The 26,165-nt window shown below is 41.9% G+C and overlaps 1 protein-coding gene and 1 long non-coding RNA gene across 2 annotated transcripts in view; one reads left to right on the top strand and one right to left on the bottom strand.

Moving 5' to 3' along the window:
- Positions 1–78: 78 nt before the first annotated feature.
- The window catches only part of LOC107306208 (granulocyte-macrophage colony-stimulating factor receptor subunit alpha-like), a 28,819-nt gene continuing 2,732 nt past the window's right edge, over positions 79–26,165 (top strand). The window contains exons 1-11 of the mRNA XM_015849150.2: positions 79–3,584; positions 10,385–10,481; positions 10,650–10,783; positions 11,562–11,682; positions 13,619–13,748; positions 13,857–14,032; positions 14,704–14,843; positions 15,623–15,661; positions 16,384–16,516; positions 17,232–17,325; positions 17,877–17,958. Of these exons, the coding sequence (XP_015704636.2) occupies positions 10,394–10,481; positions 10,650–10,783; positions 11,562–11,682; positions 13,619–13,748; positions 13,857–14,032; positions 14,704–14,843; positions 15,623–15,661; positions 16,384–16,516; positions 17,232–17,325; positions 17,877–17,958 (1,137 nt within the window). The 5' untranslated portion in view covers positions 79–3,584; positions 10,385–10,393. The remainder of the gene's footprint in view (positions 3,585–10,384; positions 10,482–10,649; positions 10,784–11,561; positions 11,683–13,618; positions 13,749–13,856; positions 14,033–14,703; positions 14,844–15,622; positions 15,662–16,383; positions 16,517–17,231; positions 17,326–17,876; positions 17,959–26,165) is intronic.
- LOC107306215 lies at positions 4,456–13,544 on the bottom strand. The gene is made up of 3 exons (XR_004305664.1): positions 13,165–13,544; positions 5,701–5,799; positions 4,456–4,614 (listed from the first exon to the last, which is right to left on the bottom strand). It is a non-coding gene; the product is annotated as an uncharacterized LOC107306215 (long non-coding RNA).

Here is a 26,165-nt window from a genome sequence, read left to right as displayed (position 1 = left end):
TTTTGGCCTTGGAGGTTCATGTTTTGAGGACGTCACAATGTTTTTCACAAATAAGCGAGGAAACGTGGTTAGATCAAGTTCATGCTTTAGTGTAGAACTGCTTTTTATTTTGAGACAAAAGCTTGGAATGAAATTTCAGACATCCCAATATAGTTACTTCATTATTAGACTTTTTTTTTTCTTTTTACAATGCTGTATGTTTGATTATCAGATTAAATATTCCCAGGACAGTTTTATTGCACCAAGACCAACAGCCATGTAATTTTGCCAGATGTGTTTCATTAAATCTTAAATTTAGGTGAACACATGAAATCTGCCATTACACACGATCCCCAGTCTGAGGACAGCCACTGTAACACTTAAGGAAATATATAGACTTACCAGGAGACCAGCTTCTCAAATCAAAAGGGTGCAAGAAGGAAAGGAACAAATAACATTGTGTGTCCAAAGAAAGTATTAAATGTGGAAACTCAGATCTATACAGTTCTCACAAGAACCCAACTTAAGGGTGATGAGACCTGGCCAATCCATTCTGTAGCATCTTAAAGGTTGTGGAGACCAAGGAGGTCTTTATTGACTAGAGAAAGGCAAGTACTGTTCTCATCTTTGGAAAAAGTTCTGAAGATTATCCCAGGGAACCACAGGCCTGACAGCTTGGACTGTCATGATGGGATTCCTATTGGAGCACATTTCTGGGCATGATAAGGACATTACTGGGAGCAGTCAGTATGGTTTTTAAAAGAGTAAATACCCATGACAATTGGGGTACCAGAGGGTTCTATCCTTACGTCTATCCTGTTTGACATCTTTGTCAGTGAGGTAGAGGAGCTCTCATCGTCATGTTTGTGGATAACACCAGGTGACCAATTCATTTGCTCAAAACAGAGGCCACACCGGCTGAAAAAAAGGTGAAAAACAAAAAAACAAAAAAACAAAACAAAAAAAAAAACTAAAACTGAATTCATCAATTAATGGCTTTTAATTTAAGTTGTCCAGAAAAGGAAAATTAGTGCTTTATTGTTGGTTTGGTTTTTTTTTTCAAAGAAAAAGTGATATTATCTTTTTCAAAATAAGTATTGTGAAAAAATTTCCTGTGCATTTCTTAAAACTATGAATTACACTACTCATTGTCAGTCTGTTACAAAAGAATTTCATAAAGCATTGGACAGCTTGTTGAATTCTATGGAAATAATTGTTCCATGTGTGATCTAATCTTTTTTTTAATGAAAGGCTGGTGACATTTCTGAAACTTTTATCAGCCTAGTAGGCTTTTTCTCAGCAAATGCTAGTGCTAAACCAAGATGTTATTGTAATGGATGTTTCAGACCATCTAGAGTGAATATCTCTCTTTTATTTATGGCAAACTACTCATGAATCGTCTATTAACATCTACACCAACACTGTGGAACACCACCTTCAAGAGTCCAGAAGACCACCTGTAGACCAAGAATTCTGGCTCTGGCAGAGATTTTCTTGGGGGAACTGGAGAGGTCTTTTTCCCTGCCTCATTGCTCCTGTCAGCTGCTCACATCGACAAAGCACAGAATAGCATATTACGCAACATCAAAACCATTTCTGGTTTATCATAAACATCAAGATAAGCAGTGTGTCTGTTCAGAAACAGTTGATCTGATGGTTCCCAGGAGAAGGTGGGGCATGATGAAGGGAAACATAAAAGAGATAAGATGTCCTTGAAGGAAACTGGTCACCAATGGAGTCAGAGTCATGATCTTGTCTGCACAGAGAAAGCAGGGCACTGTGAAGGACATTTGCCCTCATGGGGCGGACACAGAACCCAAGGACAACCATGGAGCCATCAGGCTGTGATCTCTCTGGCCAGAACTATCCCAGAGCATACAGTGATCAAGCACAGAAAGCCTCATCCCAAGAAGAGGGAAGAGTGATGCACACAGAGCCCCAGTGAATTCATCCTAGAGCTTTGAAACATGTTAGTCAAGACTTATGTAGCTACTCTTTGAATAGTCTGAAAGTAATAATCAGATGAGACTGTTAGACAATCCTCAGGTTATTCACAATCTGACCAAACATGCCACTGCTGCAGGATGCAAATCCTTTTAACAAAATTAATTACCTTTTCCAGGAAAGCACACAGTTGTAAAAGTGTTCAGAATTGTCTCTGAATTCTTAATTGTTCCTTTATCTATTTCCTTCACCTGGAATTACTTGTCATGTTACTCTCTTAGGTCCTGTCCTTCAGACCTTCCTCGACCCTTTCCAGTGCTTGTTCCTGCTGTCCTTTTCCTAGGTGAAAGCCTAGGTGAGAGCAGGCTCAGGCCCACATCCTCCCCAGTATCTCTCACAAGGTTGGTTCTCAACCACCAGAAACAGTAAGCAATGCTTGTCTTGGATGTCTTGGAAAGAAAGAAATGGAACATATTGAGCTATTTTAGCTCCCACTGTCAGAATAAACCCAGAACAGACAGAATGAGAAGCCAGTCCAGTGAGGATGGCAAAATTATTATTACATATTGCTTTTGGCTGAAGCAGCACAAACTAGATATTCAGGCTGTTCCTAGTTTGTGTTTGTTAAGAGAAGACACTGAACATGTAAGTCAGGTATTACCTTTGACTGAGCTGAGAAAGTACCTGTCATCCTATATCATCTCATTAACAAATAAGAGAAGACAATAACACTTAAGATTTTTTGTTTGTTCAAAATGCCGATATTTCAGGTTATTTTCAAAGTGATTAGCATCATTATCACACACACAAGAAAATAATAAAGTGAGAGACTTTGGTTCAAGGAAAGCAGGGTTAGAAATAATTCTTCCTCTAGCAGACTAAATGATAAGGACCCTACTCCACTCCCAAGAAGCTCAGGGAATTCTCTGTTGTTGTGCCTGTATTAGGAGTGAAAGGTGAAGAGTAATTCAAATCACTGAAAACAAGAAATAAAAAGTCTTGCCTGAAGAACCGCTAGCTACTTCTATGTATATCATGTATCATGTAAAACAAACTAGGAAGTGGCTAATACTGAGCATGACTCAAAGCCACAGCTAAAGTTGCTGACAGCTAAAGCAAACATTATGGATTAGCTTTTCATATTTTTATGACTGAAAAGTCTTTTACAAACTCAACATTCTTCACAGCCAGTTGGGTCTTGATAAAATTAAATGGCCATGTTGTAAGAAGTTCAAGCATTGACTTGTATAAAATTGAAATCCGTGTAACATAACTGCAATTATTCATTTCCAAAACATAGTATTTATGACAATTCATTTATTTGTAAGAGGGGTATTTATATGTTCCCTGTCACTGTGTATGCATTATTTTATAATAATTTTGCATGACTGTTCGTTCATACTGCATAGCAGGAAGGAAGACTTAGTTGCGTGATCAGTTCATGTGAAATCATTTGCATCTGCAAATTAGGAAATTTAAGGAAGTTCAAAAGCTGTAGGGGAAATGATAATCTGAGTAACTTTCTGGTTTGCAGAATTTGCTATTAAATAGTGGTGCATTGTAAAAAAACTGACAGATCTAAACACTTGCAAGCTTAAGTGTCTTTGCAGCTCTGATCCAAAATCAAACAAAATAGAGGAGGAGGGTTTTTCCACAAGGAGGTATGTGTCTTTGTGTCATCTATTGCTTTTTAGTTTTGCTGCAAAATAAAAGCGTACATAATGCAAACATTTGCTAAGGATTAAGCTAGATCCATTTATACTAGAACATCTACGAAATCTAGATTAGCTTCCTGCTTTAGAAAGCCCAGAGAAAATACCGATACTTTCTACAAGATTCAGTCTATGAAATGCCTATGATGTCTTTTGCTCTGACATTTATTTTGCAATAACTGAAAAAAATATTATTTTCTGCATCCTTGGGATATTTGAAGTTCTATTTCTTGTAAAAAAAAATTTAGTTTTAGCTTTCCAGGGCTGTGTCCTGACAAGTTTGGAGTATCTCCAAGACTGAAGACTCAACAACCTCTCTTAGTAGTTGTGACATTGTGTATCTACCTTCAAAGAAGAAATTGCTTTCTTATCTTTTAACCGAATGCCCTCTCTTTCAATTTGTGCCTATTGCCTTTTGTCTGATCACCAGGCACCACTGAGAAAAGTCTGGCTCCATCTTCATTATTCCCCCATGTTGTTTTATGCACATGGATAAGGTACCCTGGAGACTTCCTCTCTCCAAGCTGAACAGTTCCAACTCTCTCCACCTCTCCTTTTTATGAAGGCTGTTCTACACCCTAAACTGTATTTGTGATCATTTGCTTGACTCACTTTGTTGTATCTGTGTCTCTCTTGTACTGGAAAGCCCACAGCTGGACACAGGACCCCAGAAATGGCATCACCAGAGCTGAGAGAGGGGAACAATCATCTTTCTCATTGTGCTGGTAATACTTTGCCTAATGCATCTTAGTTTACCATTAGCCTACTTTGTGTCAAGGGCACATCAATGACTCATGTTCAGCTTGATGTCTACCAGGACTCCAAGGACCCTCTCTGCATAGCTTCTTTCAAGCAGGTCATCTTTAGTCTGTTGTGCTTGGGATAATTCCTCCCCATGAAGAAGAACCCCAGGTGCATTTTTCCTGTTTGACTTCGTGAGATCCTTGTCAGCCCATTTCTTAAGCCCATCCAGGTCCCTCTGAAGCAAAACAGTATAACGATATAGCAACCATTTCTCTGAGTTTTATATCATATACAAAAATGGAAAAAACAAAACAATCTACAGGTTGAATTGATTCTTGGAAGACAACATTTAAGCATCAATATGAGCTCAATACTTACTTGTCTATTGTATTTTGCCTACACTTATTTCTATGCCTCCTGGTATGCTTAATGGTGATCTCCATTTGCCCATGATGTATAAGCATTGGTTTGGCTGCAGCACAGTTTATGTTCACACCCCCCTATGAGTAAAATTCATATTTTCATTTACTGAAGGGTGTCATGGGCAGGAATAACTTTCCCAGAGCCACTCCAAACAACAACAACAAAACCACTGGCAAAGCCAGGAGTTCAAATTAAGAAATCTTGGTCTCAGGTGGCTTTTACTGGTAACATCCTACACTCACAACTTGAGAGAAAAGAATGTACCAACAAAGAGGATGAGAAAATAAAGTGTTTAGATCAGTATTTAATTGATGTCTCAGTAAAAACTACTATAGGTATTCCATAACTTCAAAATATGACCATATTTTCTTTCTGCAATGTTGATACAAAAGTCACTCCAAAGAATACTGAGTTTGCCCATGCCTTGCTACAAAAAATCAAACGTACATTCACTGTCATACAGTGAAAGTGTCTGTCTCCAGGGATATGATCGCTGTTGCTGAGAAGGACATGTTGTACATCTGGTTACAGCAGATAATAAGCTTAGCAGTAATTTAGATTATTTCCTTGATAAGGTATTCCTAGTGAAAAATTAAACATAGATTCTATGTGCATGCCACTAAATAAAAGAAAGCCAGGACTCTTCACGACTCCAAGGTTAAGTAGCACTGGCAAGTTTATGTCCACTTAGTTTGAGTTGATAGATTAGCTTAAGAGCAAACCTGCCTTGGAGAGAGCTAAACTAAATTAGTATAGACGTCAGGTTCATGAGTTCCCTCTGTGTCTCTCCCCCATGCAGCAGCATAACTACATGCTGAGAGGCCAAGAGACTTTTGAAGCTGGCCAGGAAAGGAGAAGAAAAAAAGAAAAGGGAAAAACATGAGGAAACCCTACTTACACAGCGTATTTTTGTTTCTGTTACTGTGATCCTCCAGACAACACCCCAAATTGTTCTGGTAGAACTATGCCTTCCTTCTGACACCTTCACTGGTGAGGTCTGTTCAGAAAAGGAACAACAACAAAAAATATTGATTACCCAACATTGATTTCTTGTGCAATTTCTTTAAAAGTCAGTCAACTGTGAAACATAAATGCACTGGGAAGCAAAGTGCTTCAGTGAAATATCACTGAAGTCAATGAAAAAGATCTTTCTCCTGAAGAACACTTGTAGCTCCTGCTATTCCTACTGCAAGCCCAATGATATGCCCAGAGTCTGGACACAACAGTGCCAGCAAGCTCTCCTCTAAGCAGACAGGGCTGCAGATGGTTCATTTGGCAATGCTCCGGATGAGCATTTCCACAAGAAAACATAGAGAATTAGCAGTATGGAAAGCAGGGTAGGCATGAGAGCAAACAGAAGGAGATGACAAGAATGAAGCAAAGACAATAAAGAAAAGGTGAGCAGACATTTTAGAGAGAGTAGGAAAACAATCACCTAAAAGTCAAGATAGAATGAGGGAGAAAAAAAAAAAAAAAAAAAAAAACCCTAAGAAAAGACTAAGTGACTGAACAAAGGATATAAAATGAAGAAAAATATTGTTATGGGAAAAGAGGTAGAGAATAATAGGTGATCTTGATATTCCTGTGGAGATCACTGAGAGCATGGGAAAGTGAAATAACTGTTGAGACCAATATCTCATAGAACATTTCAGTACCAGTCCTCTGTACTGCTTGTACTTAAGATTCTTCAGTATCGCTTCCCAGCAGCTGTGGCCACATTCTCTCTGTTGCAGAATGACTTAGAAAGAAAAGTCTGATGCTGAACAGATAAGCAGGAAGGTGTCAGTCTACCATGAAGACTCTATCCACTGATCCACCAGTGCTGTGTCCTGTCCTGTCTCTGCTTCTGGATATTCTAACAGATGGGCCATGTTGAGACATTTCCATGAAGTGTGAGGAGCCCTTCAAACACATTCAGAACTCCAGCTTACTTGGATCAGGATGGATTTTTGCTTAAATCACAAATGGAGTCAGTCTTGATCTGTTCTTCTGAAGGGTCCATAAGAGTTATATAGAAAAACAGGCAATTAACAGACTATTAGCAAGTTTATTTTTTTCCTATGTTCCAGTATTCACTAAATAGTCCTAGAATTAGCCCTAGAAATGCCTGCAATCAAGAAAATGCCTACAAGAAAATTGTACTTCTAGGAAATACTTAAACCAAAAATTCCACTGATTGATGTGGCTTCTTCATGTAGAAAGGAACAGAGAGACAATTATTAGGAACAGGGAAATCTCTAACATAGAGTTTTAACTTCCTCTGAGAAAAGAAAAAGAGTAGCTAAGAAGCATTAAAACCAACGATCTTAAAAAGATTTCTATCAGCTGTAACTAAAGGCACTGAGAAATGATTTAAGTGTACCAGGAGCAGTGAATAGAATTTAACCAGAAAACTATGGACAGTAATGTGAACTTAAACAATTAATGCATATATAAAGACCTACTTGTAGGTGTCTTAATATCAGAGTACACCCCACATAGGATGTCTGCAGGAATGTTAGTTGGTCTGTTTCATTATCAAAACATAATGGCGCCAAGTCAAGATGGGAAGGATATCTTATGTCTTCTGAGGAATTCCTCTTCAAATAGGATCATTAAGATAATACTGTCTCTTTAGGGAAAATTAGTCCGAATACCGCACAAGCACAGAATAAGGTTCTGGAAGATATTCACAGAAATTTATGGGATCAAGGGATCAGAAAGGCTAAGAGTTAATCTGTTTACTGCTTATTAATATGTAGTTATTAAATCAACTAAACTGCACTTTAAGACGTAGAATCATGCTGTCAAAGATAGCCATAAGGGGGGGATAAGCAAAGGGGTAATAAGCAGCTGGATTCAACACAGAAGCACTGCATTAAATTACAAAAATTAGAATATAATTGCATTGATAAGCAAATCTGATTGAAAAATACATTCTCAGATCAGGAGTCACCTTTCTCTGTCATCTATGAGAAATTTGTAAGTATATCTGTAAAAGATAGGAACTTTTACTGATCTGTAAAAGATAGGATAAAGTTGGGAAAATCACTTAAAACATGTGACTTACAAAAAAACTTGATGTAATAGTCATATACCAAAAGTGTGAGTCTTCAACTCAGGCAAATATCTGTCTGCTAATTTTGGATTAGGTATCTGTGAAGCAGATTTAGCACTTTCCCCAACTTCTTAAGTGCATTTTATAGTCAAAGTTCAACTGTGGATCAGTTTATTTGTTAGTTTAAAATTGTTATGGACACGGTCCTGTAAGGCAGCACCAAATTTTTATTATGAAGTATACATTCTCATGCTTCATGCCCACAGTAATGTTCCACAAGGCCTGGATCCAAAAGAAATAAGGAATAAAGAAAGCATAAGAAAAATTGATCATGTTTAATAGTGGAATGCGGGAAACTACAGCTAAGAAATGGGATTATTTAGTACACTCGGTTCTCCATGAAAAGGGGTGAAAAGTGAGGAACCAAATTAAGAAAAAAATAAATGTATTTAATTCAGGTTAGTCGGGAACTGATAGAAATCTGAAGTTTATGATGAATGCTTCTATTTGGGATACTCAATACAGTAGAAAAGCATCTGAATCTAAGGTTATTCGTAGTCAAATGGCCTGTGCTAAGGCTCATCAAAGTTCCAGCATATTGGGCACCTTTCTGAATGGAAAGCTTTCCTAAGCTGGTATGTGGTCAGAAAAGAAAAGAAGAAAAGTTGATAGTAAATAATACTGGAACTGACAGAGTCTTAGAATCATAAAATCATTAAGGTTGGAAAAGACTTCCAAGATCATCCAATACAACTGTTTGCTTACTAACAATATTTCCACACCAAATCACGTCCCTTAGTACAACATGTAAACATTTCTTGAACACTTTGAGAGATGGTAACAAGCACTTTGCTTGTAAGAAAAGAATGAGAAGTAATTTAGGAAATTGCTCTTAAGCCATGGTTGTCCAATCTTTTGGTTTGCCTTTGTCCACATATAAAATGCATAATATAGTTAATGTATATGAGTAACAAAACTTCATATATATATAATTTAAACATAAAAAGGAGGGCAACAAAAAAATACAACTAGCGTGATAATGACCTTGATTTTGTGGAACACACATCAAATACATATCACAAAACTCATTAAAAATCTTTATACATGTAGGTAGGTTGAAATGTTATTGGCAATCATTGCATTTTACTCATTAAGCAACACAAACACATGTACAGTGTAATGCACAGAGACATCAGTTCAGCTTAATGTGTGTGGTGGGCGCAAGAGCTGTAACTAGCACTGCACTGCATGCGTCTTTCCACAGCATTCCTTTGTTGCCTACACAGTTGGCACTTGAGCTATGCTCAATGAATTAATGGAAAATGTTGTTTAAAATCATATAATAACAATAAAGTTTATAATTTTGTGGGACTACACTACTAGCTGCCCAGGGCTGCATGTAGCCCATGGGCTGTGGGATGGACAACTCTTGTTTCAAACACTATTAATGTTTTGCTATAAGAATATTTGAAACCAGCCTCAAATTCTTTTCAAGCAAAACTGTACATTTGCCAGAGTTAAGAAAAGTAGGTCAATATTTAATTCCTGCTAAGATCTGGCAGATACTCAGATTTTTCTCCTCCTGCTTTGCATGGACAAGTCAGAACTCATGGTGTTTTCCATACACAACTAAGGTGCAAACAGGAGGAGGAAAAAGCTTTTAACTTGCCTTGGTGCTGATGCTGGGTTTAACAGAGCACTCCTGGAGAAGTGAGTCACTCACAGCCTGACACAGCCGAAAACCAAATTGCCTGCTTCCCAAAAGATGCCTTCACCAAAGAGTTGAAAGCCAATCTAGGTGGTCATTCCGCAGCAGAAGCACTGCATAATGCGACAGTGGCACAGGTTGCCCACGGAGGTGGTGCAGTCACCGTCCCTGGAGGTGTTCAAGAACCATGTGGTTGTGGCACTGAGGGATGTGGGCAGTGGGCGTGCAAGGGGGTGGGTTGGGGTTGGACTGGATGATCTGAAAAGTCTTTTCAACCTTAATCATTCATTCTTAATCATCCTGGAGATGTTCAGGAAACATATGGATGTGGCAGTGAGGGATGTGGTTAGTAAGCATGGTGGGAATGGGTCGATGGTTGGTCAAGATGATCTTAAAGGTCTTTTTTAATCTTAATGATTCTATGGTAAAATTGGCAGGGCTGTTCACAGGATCAGAAAGCAAGAATGCTTAGCTTTTTGATGGTTAGGGCAAATATTTCAGAGAACAGCAATCCTAAGTCATGGTCCTTGCGCTGTCAATGAGTGGATGTGTAGTAACGAGAGTTAGTGGCCTCTTCATCTGAAACTGCTGTCTTGCAGATGATAATAGTATAGTAGTGAGCTCACTCAGATCTTTTAAAGAATAGGTGCCTACCAGAAATCCTGAAACACAGCCTTTGCTCAGCTTTTCTGAAGAATATGTTCTAGGGGTGAATTAAATAGCTTTCGTTTGCTCATTGTCATGAAGAAAATGAAGATTTGGAGCAGAAGATGATCTTTGATGTAATTTTCTTTTGTTTAAGTTTTTATTTTCTTTTTGCCCATTGTATCTTTACAGAGAAGAAAGATGTTTGATGCTCTTGGACTCACATGCGTGATTTGTTGGTGTATGATGCTATTTTGTCCTTTACATGCTGACCTCCAGTGTTTGGGGTGTAAGTATATTTTTATGCAGTCTGCAGAACAGTGTTTAATTCCTCACTTATTGGAGTTATTTGATATTAAGCTGGTAGTAGTGAATTTAGGCCTGAAATATACTATACTCTCAATTTAACAATAACAGCACCATGCCCTAACTTGAACTTATCCTGTAACCATTTCAGCAGGGACACAAGAATTTCTTATCTCAAACTTGACACTGGATCGGAGAAGAATGGAACTGTCCTGGCAAAGCAGCAATAACTTCTCCAGTTACAAGTGTACCATGGCTGCAAACTTTGAACACAGAGAAATGGAGGTAAACACTCTGTTGATTGAGATAATTTATAGGGAATGAGCCTCTAGGACACATTTTGTTACAAGTTCATGCTATCCTAACAGAAAAGTTGAGGAGACTATGGGCAAAAGGAGGAGACAGAGAGACAGCTTATTTAGAACAGCAAAGCAGAAGCTTAATTGGAAGTATGTACTACAATAACACACCATTCTGTCACAGATGATTTTAAATCTAACACCATAGATATATTTCTTAACCCCTGTGGAGATCAGATGAAGAGTTTTCTTTAATTGGGATCCTCTGATTTAATTTCATTTCATTTCTCCTATTGATTCAGCATATTCTCTTATGTCATTGGGTTAATATTAGCCTTCCTTAACAGTCATATGCTGCTGTAGAAATCTTTTTGTGTAGTTGTGATTTCAATTACACAGTTCCATTCTAGATTATCCTCAATTTGTAAAGAAGAAAGTTAGTCCTTGAGCATAAAAAATCCACAGGCATTAGAGGCAGTGGCACAGGCTGCCCAGGGAGGTGATGAAGTCACCATCCCTGGAGGTGTTGAAGAACGGTGTGGATGTGGCACTGAGCAATGTGGTTAGTGGACACAGCCGGGGTGGGTTGGGGTTGGACTTGATGATCTGAGAAGTCTTTCCAACCTTAGTCATTCTGTGATTCTACACATACACACTAAAATTTGGCTGTAGAAGTTACTGCTGACTGGCCCTTTCACATCCAGGAATTTCTGAAATAGCAGAGGAAAATCAGAGAAGCAAAATATGTACATGTTATTTTTCAGGTGAAGAACAACTTGTGCAGGTTTGAAGTAGAAGACAGTGTGCCTCTGTACAGAGGAGCAGTCTTTACCATGACAGTACCAAAGACAAACATCTCAAAAGTTTGCCCATTTATCCCTGCAGGTAATGCTCATGGTCTGGGTAAGGTTTTCTCCTTTTACAGTCTTTCAAAGGTAAATATACCACAGGAAACAGTTCTTTAAACAGTAGTTAAATATTATCTTCTATTTAAAATGCTTGTCTTTTTGAAAATTGGTTTAATCCATTTGTTCTCTACTGACCATTCTGCAACAGAGGTGTTACAAAAACTATATCAATGACTGTGTTATTCCTTTTCTCGCTAGGGCTCCAAAACTCTGCCAAATTCAGGGTGATTCAAGTAATTGTTCTGGCTGCTTCACCACTAAAGTCACGGGTTCAAATACCTGGGTTATTTCAGACTTGGAAAAAGTGATAAGTAGTTTGCAATCTTTTCTTGAGGATTCCACCAGGGAAACGTTTTCACAGTGCCCTAAAAAATACAACCCAGGGTATTGCCTTTGAAATGCTCTTCCCCGCCTGGACCTCAGGTCCAGGTATGCAGGTCTCCCAGGGGGACTCCCATGTTTCTCAGGTGCCTTCAACATGAGGTGCTTAGGAGTTACACAGAAATGTAAAAACCACTTGGGTGGCTGAAGTAGAAGCACACCACAGAAACAAGCAGAGAATTGGCTGAAGGAGAAGGAAGAATGAGGCTAAGCACATCTGCACAGCCCAAAAGGGAAACGAGGTTCCCACCTGAACCTTCTCCAAAAAAGGAATGAAGTTGCACTCACTCTTGTCAGGGTGAAAAGCTCTAGCCGGTGGGCAATTTGATCCTCTTCTGATCCTCTGGGAGAGGATTCTTGATCATTAGTCACAAAATGAGAACTACTGTTCTCTGTAGCACCAAGGATGGTGTTAAAAGCCAGCATGCCTTTGCTTACCTGTGTGAGTGCTCTACTCACTCCCCAAGTTCAGACACAGGCAAAATACAGTGGGAAAATACAGTGGGAGTCTGGTTTTATCTGAGCTATCATTCCTAATGCAAGCAAAAATTGGCTGGAGTTGCAGGTGTAAGGATGTGCCAAGAGAACAAAACCAGGAGGAGAGGAGAGGAGAGGAGAGGAGAGGAGAGGAGAGGAGAGGAGGATTTGTTGGAAGGGACCCACAAAAGTCAGATTCCACTGCCTGACTACTTTACAGCTAACTCTCAGCCTCTCCTCATTGTACATGCCTTCAGCCTTCGTAACAGCTTTGGTGCCCTCCTCTGGGCACTTCCAAATTTCTGAAAGTCCATGTTGTGTTGTGGAGCCCAGAACTGCATGCAAAATGTGAGGTGGGACCACACTGGTGCTAAATACAGAGGGATTATCACCTCTTGTGACTAGCTGTCCATGCTGTGTTCAATGCAGCTCACAATGCATTTTGCCCTCTTGACTGCCAGAGCATACTGCTAGCTCATGCTGAGATGCTGTCACCAGCGCCCACAGTCCCTTCCTGCTGAGGTGCTCTTCAGCCACTCCTCTCCCAGTCTGTGCCTGTGTCCAGCACTGCTCTGTATCAGATGCAACACACGGAATTTACCTTTGCTGAACCTCATGCCACTGATGATTGGTCAACACTCCAGCATATCTAGATCCCTCTGCATGGCCTCTTGTACTCCAGGGAGTCAGCAGCACCTCCCAGTTCAGTATTGTGAACAAATCTGCTGAGAAGACTTTCCACTGCAGCTTCCAGAACACTGATAAAAATGTTGAACAGAACTGTCCCTAGAATTGAGGGACCACTACCAATGAATGGCTGTCAGCCAGATGTAGCCCCATTCACTACAACCATTTGAACTCTGCTGTTGAGCTGGTACACCTCCCAGTGTAGTATGAACTTGTTTACCTCATAGTTGGACAGCTAGTCCAGAATGATGTCATAAAGGACAGTACCAAAAGCCTTACTGAAATAAGATTACGTCTGCTGCCATGATTCTCTACCTTGGAGCTGTCCACACATTTTTTCCTCATAATGGACATTGCTGTGTTTGCAGGCGTTAATGGGTCAGCCATTGAGAACTTCTCCTGCATGATTTATGACATTTCCCTCATGAACTGCACTTGGCAGGCAGGCAGGAATGCTCCAGGAGATACCCAATATTTTCTCTACTGGCAGAACTCGAGGTGAGTAGGTCTTATTGAGTTTTGGGTAGTCCGAATTCTCCACACATCACTCTGCCTACAATTAACTAACTAAAACCCCTCACTCTATATCTGTTCTGTTACCTACAGAGATGATGACCAGACAGAATGTGAGCTTTACATTAAAGATGAAAATAACAGAAACAGGGGATGTAAATTCCAAAATGTGACAATTAAAGATAAAACTACTTATTTCCTGGTGAATGGATCCCACAAAGACTTCCTGATCCAGTTCTATGATAATTATACAAAGCTATACACAATTGGTAAGTAGTCTCTTTTATTACTGCTGTACCAAAATGGAAAAAAGAGAGCTGGGAATTCTTCTATGAAGGAAAAAAAAGAAAGAGAATAAAACCACTGTGTGCAGCTGTTATAGGACTCTATACAGTAGTACAAACTTGATTCCTGATAGCTGAAAAGATAGAATTCCTGCAATTAACTGAAATGAACATAGGACTCAAGTGGAGAGAAACAATGGTGAAAAGGTTTTGAGGGCAGCCTTCCTGTGGGCTTATTTCTCCACCCCAGTAATTCCATGTCTGTAGGAGCCGCAAGGGCATTGTGCCCTAAAACCAGATTCAATTTGCAGATTAAGACTGTATTAACTAAATGGGTACCCGTAAGTGATTGATGTGTTTAAGTTCTGATAGCGATTTGGGGAAGGATCCAGTTGCCTAAAACCATGCCCCTGGGGACATTTGAGACACCTTCAGACATCCAGAAGGTTTGTAGATGTAGGTCAATAGTTTAACAGTTGTAGCATCATAGTCTCTGATTTTCATACTGCGTTTTACTTGTGTTTAGCAGATAACATTTTCTTCTACCATCAGCACACAGCTGAATTAGTTGTCTCAGCTTCTCATACATTTGGCTAGTAACATGTGAGTTATAGTTGATTATTGATCGTGTCTACATGAATTTCATCTCATTCCAGAAAGACTCCCGCCTCCATTGAGTGTCACTGCCAACTGTACTAGCAATCCAGGAGGTTGCATAATTAGATGGCAACAACCCCTCCTAAGTCATGTGGAAAACGCAGACTGTTTTGAGTATGAAATTAACATAGAAAATAAGGTAAAAACAACGTACTGATTTGCATTTGGCACCATACCTAGCCACATGTATCTAAATAACATGCAAATTTCTGTTCTGAGTTTATTGACTTATATCAGATAAGCTGTGGCACGTTCTCCTGCTCCAGTCCTGCTGTTCTAGCTTACACTGCTTCTGACTTCTTTTCAAACTAATATATCATAGAATAAGAATCACAGAATCATAGAATGGTTTGGGTTGGCACGGACCTCTAAAATGACCTAGTTCCAACCTCCCTTCTGTGGGCAGGGCTGCCACTCACTAAATTAGGCACTGGGTGAGTGGAGGTACCAGGGATACCCACATGGCGATGGCAGATAAGACTCACACATTCTGGACAGGCCAGCTGAGGCCAGGCAAAATACTATGCAGCAGCTGTAAGGGGCACTGCAGGGCTAAGTAAAGGCAGCTCAGTAACACCCACCTTGTCCACAGCAGACCAATGACTTCCATCCATGTCCTAGGCTGAGAAAGCTCATCTCATAATGAGTAATGGGGAAATATTAATCTTTATAATGCATCATACACAACAGGTTTATTTTCCTTACTTTTCCGTAATGCCTGCTGTCCTGCTGACATTACATGTAAACGTTTTCTGGATCCTATCTTTTCAACACTCTCTGGAATCCTAATCACAACCACTGCCAGTGATATTGCTTGCTAATTTCTACACCTATGTTTCTAATCTTAAATATTTCAAAATGTTCAGGATCTTCAGTCCACGTTAATGCCTTTTTTTTATTCTTGTTTTTATTTTGCAGGACAAGATCCCAAAAGAGAAAAAGGATCCTCCTGTAATTGTAAGTATTTTTATCACAACAAACTTGCACTTTTGCCCTGTTTATCATGTAAATCATTGTGATATAGAGTATAGCTGTCCCTGGAACTGTAGCTTTCCATCAACATAGGAGCTGAGGAATATATTTTCCTGTGGCAGCATCACGTGTAAGCTTCTTAATATTTCCCTTTTGGATGGGAACAGGGAGAACTTCCCTTGCAGTTCACAAAAGGTCACACTTTCCATTTATTTCACAAATAGATTTTAAGAGATCTGTTGCTTTTTCTCCTTCTTTTCTCTTAAATAAAAATTGGAAATATTTTTTTCAACATGTATTTTTGTGGATGAATAGCACTGTAGTTCAGGGCAGAGAGATGGAAGGGACATCAAGATCTTCAAAATGAGTGAAACTGGGACTCTGACACAACCTGTCAGTCTTATCCTTGCAAATGGGCAATTCTCAGCCTTGCAAGCATCCTTGGCAGCCTCCAGGCTTTGCATAGAGCACCACGAAGCCTGACGATCCATACCTGGTGTTGGATTGTCTCAAAGGCATCAATTCTATTTGATGAAAATAGACACAATCCAGGGAAGTCTTTGCATGATTTGCAGACTCGGAGGCTGCTTCTCCAGTTTCAGGTTTCTGTCCTGTTTTATATATATACATGACAAAGGAAAAAAAGATGATATCCTTAACAGAATAAATTTAAGCAAGTGAAATACACCTTCTAACTCTGGTTGTAGGTAGCTGAAAACAAATATGAATTCAAAAGTTACAACGCGAAAGAAAAAAACATTCTGAAAATCAGAGCACGTGGAAAAAGAAGATGTTCTGTAAACAGAAAGTGGGGGGAATGGAGTGACCCTATAGAGTTTGGTAAGACTGTGAAATACTCTTGTAATCGAGGCTGGGTTAAGGGATTTTTTCAGTACTAATGTGTTTGCCAACTTTTCTGTCTGTCTCACACTCACAGATAGGAATAAAATCTTAATTCTCACTCAGTGACATGGAAGGAGCAGGGTGGAAATTATTAATGAAGTGCTTAAATCCTTTGGCAACAGATGCTGGTGGCCCATGAATAACTGTGTTTGTGATGGCAGCTGTGACACAGACTGCAGGATCACAGGAAGCGGCTGAGATGTACCCAAATTGTCTTCTGTCAAAAGTTCTGAAAGTCCCCTTAAATCTTCATAGAATCACAGAATGGCCTGAGTTGCAAAGGACCACAATGATCATCCAGTCTCAACCCCCTGCTATGTGCAGGGTCACCAACCAGCAGACCAGGCTGCCCAGAGCCACATCCAGCCTGGCCTTGGATGCCTCCAGGGATGGGGCATCCACAACCTCCTTGGGCAACCTCTTTCAGTGCGTCACCATGCTCAGATTCATCCTCTTTGTTCTGAATGTCCCTATTCCCTGTTTCCTGGATGTTCCTCTAATAGTCCCACCTCTATCCACGCTTTTCATCCCGAAGTGCATTAAATGCACCTGAATTTTTGAATAAAGTTGTGTAAGATGCCGAGTAGTTGAGATGCAATCGGAGTTAACGCTTTCTGGCAGACCGCTGACGTTTCTCTCTTGGATGTTTCAGGTGGAGAGAAAGATTACTTTCTTTTTGTGATTTTACTTCTGATAGCACTTGGAACAATCCTGGTGACGCTGCTCCATTATTGCCTTTGCAAGAGGTAAATCAACCTTCTTAATGTAGGAATTTCGATGAAACATCCCTCCTGCATAACCTTGAAGAATCTGATCATCACTGTCGTTCAGGATTAGCAGCACTATGGTTTTGGATGGCACTGTGGTACAATATGGGGGGATAGATTGTTAGACTTAGTGAATCATTCCACCAGATCCTAAAGAAAAACGTTTTTTGTCTTTATTTCACGTTATCTTAAAGTCACTGGCTTCACACAGTACCAGACAGCGGGGTATTGAGACAGAATGCGTCCTTACTTAGATAAAACTTGCTTAGTGGTGGAAGTTATTTATGTCAAGTGGGTTATTTTTAAGTCTTGCTTAAAGAATCATTCATTGTAACTTCAGTCACAAAGTAAGCTGAATTACCCATTGGAGCAGTGTCAAAATTATTACCCCTCAGTTAACATTCAAAGCATTCTAACTCCCTCTCACTTAGTGATCTGTAAGGCAATAAACAGCACTCCTAAGGCTCAACACAAAACATGCCATGTTGCATCACTAGTATTTTATTTACAACCCCATTTTCTCTCCAAAGGTACTGCAGTTCAAAAAGAATATTTCCTCCTATCCCACAACCAAGAGGCAAATTCAATATGGCCGCTGAGGATGATATCCAGGTATGCTCATCCGTTCAATCACATCGGTTAACTGTATTTTACCATGAGCTACAGGCATGAAGTATTGCTGTGTAAATAAGAAAGCCACAGTAGGCTCATTAAAAACTGATGTGCCCCTGTGCAAAGTTAGTTGTGCCCTATGTGACTGCTATGTATATGTCATGGTTTAATAATTTTGTAATTTTTGCTATCAGTATTCCACATCATAACATCATATAAAGCATGAATAATTTATTTTACTGAATCCTGCAAACTTATCAGAAGAAGACTAACATCTCCCAGGGAACAACACGAAAGGTCACGGGACCTGGACCTCTATATTAACTCTGTCGCAGAACAGACTGACGTCTTTTCGAGTTCTGGCGTTCAGGGGAGTGTGTGGGAGCCCTTCAGCCGTTCGGCCTAGCTTCACAGTAGGCCTCTCGGTTACGGGCCCTTCATTCTCTCTCCTATTTTGCTTGATTTCGTTAGCTCAATTTCACTTATAATTGGTATTATATTGTGTATCCTGTTTCGATATAGTATTTAGTAAATAAGTGTGCCTCCTTAGACGTTGCCGCTGTTTTCTTTTCCTAATTGAACTTTTTCCCTTTCGGCCTAGGGCCCCTCGGGGCTACGGCCCCCTGTCACGGACGCAGGTGGATTTTGTTAGTTCCAACGCGTGACAGATTTTTGGGTGGAAGAAATGCTGGGGAAATTGAGTTTGCTGTTTTTCTGTGTTTTCTCTGTTGCTCTTTTAGCTTTTTAAAACAGAGCTACGAGTTTTTTTTTCCTCTGTTAAGGAGCTATCTCGTGTTTGCGATTCGCACCTTGCGAGCCTTTGCCCTTGAAAGTCCAGGCGGACTGCAATACTCCGGTATATTTTATAGAACACCTGCTGAGCTTTGTTTTCTTTTACTTTTTTTTCTCTCTATGAGGAAAAAAAAATGTTTTCTCTACTAAATTTGTTTTTAATCCAAGGGACTGTGGTGCCATTGGTTCCTTTTTTGAGACGCTTCCGAACATATTGGGCCATGTTTTAAGCTAGCCCTTTTTCCTTATGGAGCTATACAATGGTATAATGGATTGAAAGCATGGTTAGCAATGCTCACATTCCCGTATCTGTATACAGCTCTCAGAGGGCGCAACTAATTGCAACTAATTAATACAGAAATGTGTGATTTTTTAAGCGTGCTCCTCTTCTTTCTATGAATCCTTTATGCAGTTCTTGAATGATTCAGCTGGGTCACAACTCTTAAACTCCCCGATCCTTACTGTTGATTATTGTAATAATCTCACTCAGTATCTGGATTTATAACACTCCGGAAGGAAGTCTCTTCCCTAGACCCAGAGAATCACTCGAGTGGCAGGGAATTCCTGGCTTAAAGTAGACATTTCTCAAATGGACAGACATCTCAGTTTTATGGACGCCTTCACTTCCCTGTAATCACTTGGAAAGAATCCTGAGAGTTCTGATTGCATATTTGAGGCAGGAATGTTGTGGCTCAGGCAGAATCTCAGGAGGCACAAATGATTTGGGCCTAGCTAATGCTTATTGGGCCTAGTCAATACCCATTCCTGAGAGGGAAGTTTTTTGAAGCTGAAGAGCGAGAGTTCTCAGGGCCGAGAAAGGAGAGTCTAAGAGCTGACAGGCAGAACAACTTTGGGCTTGAGAAGGTAGAGAGAGGAAAAAGCTTTTGAAGCTGAAGAGAAAAGATCTCCTGTACCAACGAGACTTCAATCTGTACGAGAAAGAGAGTCTTAGAGCTGACGCAGAAAAACTTTGGGATGCGAAGGTAAGAGAGAGAAAAAGTTTTTGAAGCTGAGAGAAAAGATCTCCTGTACCACCACGAGACTCAATCTGGTACGAGAAAGAAGAATCTTAGAGCTGCAACGCAGCAAAACTTTGGGATGAGAAAAGCTCCTGCAATGCCAAACCTCAACACTCCTCCCGTCCGAGGCGCGATGCCCTCCTTGGTCCGAGCACTGACACTCTCAGTCCGACGCAGGCGGCCCGCTCTTCCTCTCTCAGTCCGAGCACGACAACTCTCCAGTCCGAGCAACGGCACCCCTCCCAGTCCGAGTCTTAGACACTCTCCAGACTGAGCGCGATGCCCTCCGGTCCGAGCACGACACTCTCCCAGATCCGAGCACAGCGCCCTCCGGTCCCGAGCACGACACTCTCCAGTCCGAGCACCAGCGCCCTCCGGCTCACGAGTACAACACTCCTCTCGCACGACTGAGCGCCAGATGCCCTCCGGAACCGAGCATCAATGCCCCTCCAGAACCGAGCACAAACACACTCTCCAGTCCAAGTATGACGCCGTCCAGTCTGAGTGCGGCACCCTTCAGGCCAAGCATGATGCCTTCCAATCCAACTGTGATGCCCTCCAGTCCGAGCACAACACTCTTCAGTCTGTGCATAATGCCCTCCGGTCCGAGCATAACGCTCTTCAGACTGAGCACAATGCCCTTCGGACCGAGCACAACACTCTTCAGTCCGAGCATAACACTCTTCAGACCGAGCAAATGCCCTTCCAGACCAAGTCAACACTCTCGCAGACTGAGCGCGAAATGCCCTCCGGTCCGAGCATTGACGCCTCGCAGTCCCGAGCACGGCGCCCTCCGGTCCAAGTATGACGCTTTCCAGTCTGACCACAAAGACCTCCGGTCCAGGTATGACACTCTCCGGGCAGAGCGCAACGCCCTCAAGTGCAAGCACGACGCCCTCCAGTCTGAGCAACGGACGCCCTCCAGTCTAGTTAATAACATCCTGCAGGGCAGAATGCCGACACCCTCAAGTCTGAACCGTATGAATCCAACTTAACCAACCACCGGGGGCAACCAGAACAATGGTTGGTTGCCCCTGTCAGAGGGCGAAAAACAAAACGAGTTTCAACTCAGATAGAGAAAATGCCAGAAGGAGGTTAGAAGAGCTGAAGGGAGTGAGGCAGAGCAGGACTCAGGAGAGCAGGGGGACTTCAGGAGAGCAGGGGGACTCAAGGAAGGCAGGGGGACTCAGGAGAGCAGGAGGAAGTCAGAAAAGACCAGAGGAAGTCCGGCGGAGCAAGAGGTGTTAGAGCATAATAAGAAATGTTAGAGGAGGACGAAGAAGTCAGAGGAGCAGGGAAAGTTAGGAGAGAGAAAGTTAGGAGAGAGGAAAAAGGAGGAAGGTCCCGCCTGGAGGAAAATAACACAAGCGTCAGAGTAGGGTCAGAGTCAGACGAGGAAGCCAAAAGCTAGATTTTCTTTACGAGAAATTCTCGAGTCAAACTTATAGATGGGGCAGCCTCATCAACACAGCTGCCTACATCACACCTGGGACTCTTGATAGAGCCAAAAGGTGAGCAAAGTATTACGACGGCATTATTGAATACGATCTTTTAAACTGAGTGAAATTCGAGATCTGAGAAGGATTTCACACGGTTCCGCCAAAAGAAAATATGGTCACTTGTTACTTCGCTGCTGGGAACAATGTGCCCACCGTGCGTGCGCTCGATGGCAGTTGAAGCTCGCCCACTGGGTAGCATTCCAGGGACTCACGTGTGGACAGAGTATAGGCACATGCCAAAATCTGTCTACACCCTCTGGAAGCGGATGTTTAATAGCGGTAAGAAGATACGAATTCCCCTTTAAAACGGGACTTGGAGCCTGAGAAAAAGAAATGGACTGATATGGAGAAAGGTATCCAATTTTTGAGAAGAAAGGGCTCTTGGTGGAATGCTTCTACAGCCCCAGTTTCAATCGTAACAATCCAAACCACATTACAAATGATCCTGAAGCAGTCCACGTTCCACGACAAAAATGTGGCGTGACTTTACAAAGCAGCTCCAGAAAAGCATGCCAGTGCACTTATTAGGGTTGTGTTGTGGCTTGCATTGGGTATATGGCAAGGGAAAGAAAGCCCGCCTGTAACATGAGCTAATTAAGCAGCTTGACTTCAGGAGCTTGAATTATTTATCAGCGCTACAGAAGTTAAGCTTTATACTTCAGCCATTGTCCCAATGGGAAAAAAAATAGTGGACAGGTTTAGACAAAGTGGAGGAAACACAAAGTGATATTATTGGACAATTGGCTATGTGCCTGATGTAGATTGAATCCACGGTGGTACCAGAATTGATGGAACCAGGATTTCCAGATCGCCTATTGAGAGAGCTAAACAACATGATTCCTCTCGACCTGTATCATCGAAAATCTCAACCATAAACAAAAGAGCCGTCCCTCGTATTCAAGCAAATGACAACGATAAGACACCTCGTATTCAATGCAAACGACAATGATCAGAGACATACGTTTTTGCTTTGTTGTTTTCTTGAGTAATCATGGGGAGGAATATAAAAGAAGTGGTTATAAACTCATCCACTTCTGGCAACTTCAGGCACGAGTGAAAGAATTACAATCCAAAACACCCACCAATGGTGGAACTCTTCCAAGAAGGGGAGAGTTCCAGTTTGCTGCAAGGCTCAACGAGGTAAACAATAGAGGGCCCTGCCCCCAGCCAGGGGGGGGAAAGGGAACAACAGAGTATACTGGACTGTGTGGATTAAAGTTGGCCTGGCACATCTCAACCACAGAAATATAAAGCCTGGTGGACACTGGTGCCAATGCCACCCTAATGCCCCTCAAGTCACCCAAGGGACACAACCAATATATATTCCATGGAGTGACTGGGGGTTCCCAAGAATTGTACTATGTTGGAGGCCGAAATAAGCCTCCACTGGTAAAAAACTGGCAGAGACCCCTATTGTGGACTGGTCCAGAGGGCTCCATGTAATATTCTGGGAATCGATTACCTTTAGATGGAGGATATTTCAAGGATCCCAAGGGGTATCGATGGGCCTTTGGGATAGCCTGCTGTAAACACAAATGGTTTAGCAGCTGTCAAACTTTAGCCTGGTCTGTCAGATGGGGATCCTTCTGCTGTGGGTGCCCAGGTAAACGACCAAGAGGTATCGCAAGTGGCCACCAGGGTGGTTCACAGACGGCAGTACCCCGGCACCAATAGGGACCCAATTGCTCCCCATTCCAAAAGCTAATTTACGCATCAATTAGAAATCAGGGAGTGGATTAGCATAAACGCACTCGCCTTTTAACAGCCCCATATGGCCAGTGCGTAAAACCAGTGGGGAATGGAGGGCCTGACGGTCAGATTACCGTGGCCTGAATGAAGTACACCCTCCATTAAGTGCTGCTGTACCAGACATGCCTAGAACTCCAGTATCGAATTGGGAGTCACAAGCCAGCTAGGTTGGTATGCCACTATTGGAATATTGCTATTTGCCTTCTTTTCCATCCCATTGGCTGCAAAATGTCGGCCACAGTTTGCTTTTACCTGGCGAGGTATTCAAAGTATACCTGGAACCGTTTACCCCAGGGGTGGAAGCACAGCCCAAAATTTGGCCCATGGATGATCCAAGCTGTTTTTGGAACAGGGTAATGCTCCTGAGCACTTGCAGTATATTGATGACATTGTGGTGTTGGGGCCATACAAGCAGCAGAAAGGTTTTCCAAGAAAGGGACACAGATAATCCACAATTCTTTTGAAAGGCTGGTTTTTGCCATTAAGCGCAGCAAGGTGAAGGGGCCTGCCCAGGAAATCCAGTTCTTAGGCATAAAATGGCAAGATGGACGTCGTCACATCCCAGCAGATGTGATTGACAAAATCACTGCTATGTCTCGCCCACAAATAAACAGAGACCCAAATCTTTTCTGGGAGTAAGTGGGCTTTTGGAGAATGCATGTCCCAAACTACAGCTACAATGTGAGCCCTCTCTATCAGGTAACACACGGAAAGCAGAATAATTTCATGGGGTCCTGAGCAAGCAGCAGGCTTTTGAGCAGATAAAACAAGAAATAGCCCCGTGCCGTGGCCCTTGGGGCCAGTACGGAACGGGACAGGATGTGAAGAAAACATCCTCTACACTGCTGCTGGAGAAGAAAGGTCCTCCACCTGGAGTTTGTGGCAAAAGAGCCTCAGGGAGAGACCCGAGCCGACCCCTAGATTTGGAGTCGAGCATACTAAAGGGTCGAGGAGCGCTACAACTCCAACTGAAGAAGGAGAATCTTAGCCGTGTATGAGGGGGCTTTCGGCTTGCTTCTTGAAGTAGTTTGGGACCAGAGGTCCAGCTTCTTCCTAAGCAACCTCGCCTTGCCGTATACACTGGATGTTTTAAGGACAGGTTCCCTCCACCCATCATGCTAACTGATGCCACTTGGAGTAAGTGGATTTTCATTAATTCACTCCAACGAGCTCGAATGGGAACCCTCAGCCGTCCTGGAATTCCTAGAAGTGATCATGGACTGGCCTGAGAGTAAAAAAAATTTTGAAACACCACCTACAGACAGAGGTATCCACGTGCTAAAGAGGCCAACCAATCCAATACAAATGAGCTACCAGAAAACGAAAGAAATTTGCCCCTATTCAACAGACGGATCATGTCGTATTGTACAGGGAAGCATCGCAGATGGAAAGCTGCTGTATGAGGAGCCCACACCGACAAGTTGCAGAGGCCACCGAAGGTAAAGGAGAATCAAGTCAATCGCAGAGGTAAAGGCTGTTCAGCTGGCTTTAGATGTGGCTGAAACGGGAGAGGGTGGCCAATGCTTCATCTTTAAATACTGAATTCATGGATGGTGGCAACTGCCTTATGGGGGTGGTTGGCCAACAGTGGGGAAGATGATAATTGGCATACGAAAGGGTAAACCTGTTTGGGCTTGCTGAACTGTGGAAAGACATTGCTGCCAATAAGGAACATTGTTGTCAAAGGTGCGCCATGTAGAATGCTTCATTGTGCCTAAAAGTTAAGGCTACTGAAAGAACATAAAAATAACCATCAGGTTGATCGAGCTGCCCCAAATTGAGGTGGCTCAAAATAGATCTTGGACCTGCAGAAACAAGGGTGAAATTATTCCTAGCTCGGTGGGCCCCATGAGACTTCAGGTCCCATCAAGGAAGGGGAATGCAAACATATAAGTGGGCCAGAGACCGAGGGGTGGACTTAACTATGGACGCTCTTGCTCAGGTTATTCATGATTGTGAACATGCGCCATACTTAAACAAGCAAGAGGATGAAACCTATTTGGGGGGAGGGCGATGGCAAAAGTAATAAATATGGAGAGGCCTGGCAGGTTGATTATATCACCTTGCCCACGATCTCGCAATGGTAAGCGTTATGTAACTCACATGGTGGAGGGCACCACTGGGTGGCTCGAAACATAACGCAGTACCCCCATGCTAACCGCCCGAAACCACCATATTAGGGTTGGAAAAAAAGCAACTCCTGTGGCGGCATGGCAACTCCAGAAAAGATTGAATCAGATTAATGGGCCCATTTTCAAAATTCCCTTGTAACCACTTGGGCCAAAAATCATGGCATTGAAGTGGATTTTACCCCACTATTTCCCCTATCACTGCACCAGCTTCTGGTAAAGATTGAACGATTCAAGTGGGTTGTTGAAAACTGATTGAAAGCCAATGGGTGGTGGAAACGTATAAAAACTGGGAAGAACCATTTCGCAGAAAGCCACCTGGTTGGTCAACACTCGAGGATCTAGTAATCGTAATGGTCCTAACAATCCAGCTCCCTAAACTACCTGTGGAGGGAGATAAGGTTCCTGTAGTACACATAAAGAGTGTGTTGGGAAAAACAGTTTTTGGGTCCTTCCAGCATCTGGAAAGGGCCAACCTCTCCGGGTACTGTCTTTGCCCAGGGACCCTGGGTGCACGTGGTGGGTGATGGACAAAAATGGGAATGTCCCAATGTGTATTACCAACAAGGGAATTTATGTTGGGGAGTGCCCGCAATGATTTTCCTGTAGATATTATAGGTAGAGTCTCAGAACTATTTTCAATTAGGTACAGAATAGTTCAATTAGGTATAGGACTTAAGATAAAGTGGCATTAATGTTAAGGAAACACTTTTCTCATATAACCTTCAATTAGGCCATTCTGTAAGCAAGTTTTCGCATCTGGCGAAGTCTATATACTTACTCTAATCTCGCTGCACTGGCCATGCATGTGTAGAGACACATGGAAAGAGAAGTATAAGTCAAAAGGAATCTGCTGTGGTGGCTGGGAAAGGATGAGTGCACCTTGATCGTTGGGGGACGCCCTAACTAAGCGCTGCCTTCCTCTACCCGCTGACATATGTTTTTCCTTTTTCTGGCAGGTTTGCCATTTTTCTCAAATTAATAAATAGAGGTTAGGTTATGGAGTTTTTGTTCTCAAC

The sequence above is a fragment of the Coturnix japonica genome, chromosome 1 (genome assembly GCF_001577835.2).
Source record: "Coturnix japonica isolate 7356 chromosome 1, Coturnix japonica 2.1, whole genome shotgun sequence".
Taxonomy (NCBI): Eukaryota; Metazoa; Chordata; class Aves; order Galliformes; family Phasianidae; genus Coturnix; species Coturnix japonica.
Note: the sequence above shows the minus strand (reverse complement) of the source record. Positions and strands in the feature narration are given on the sequence as shown.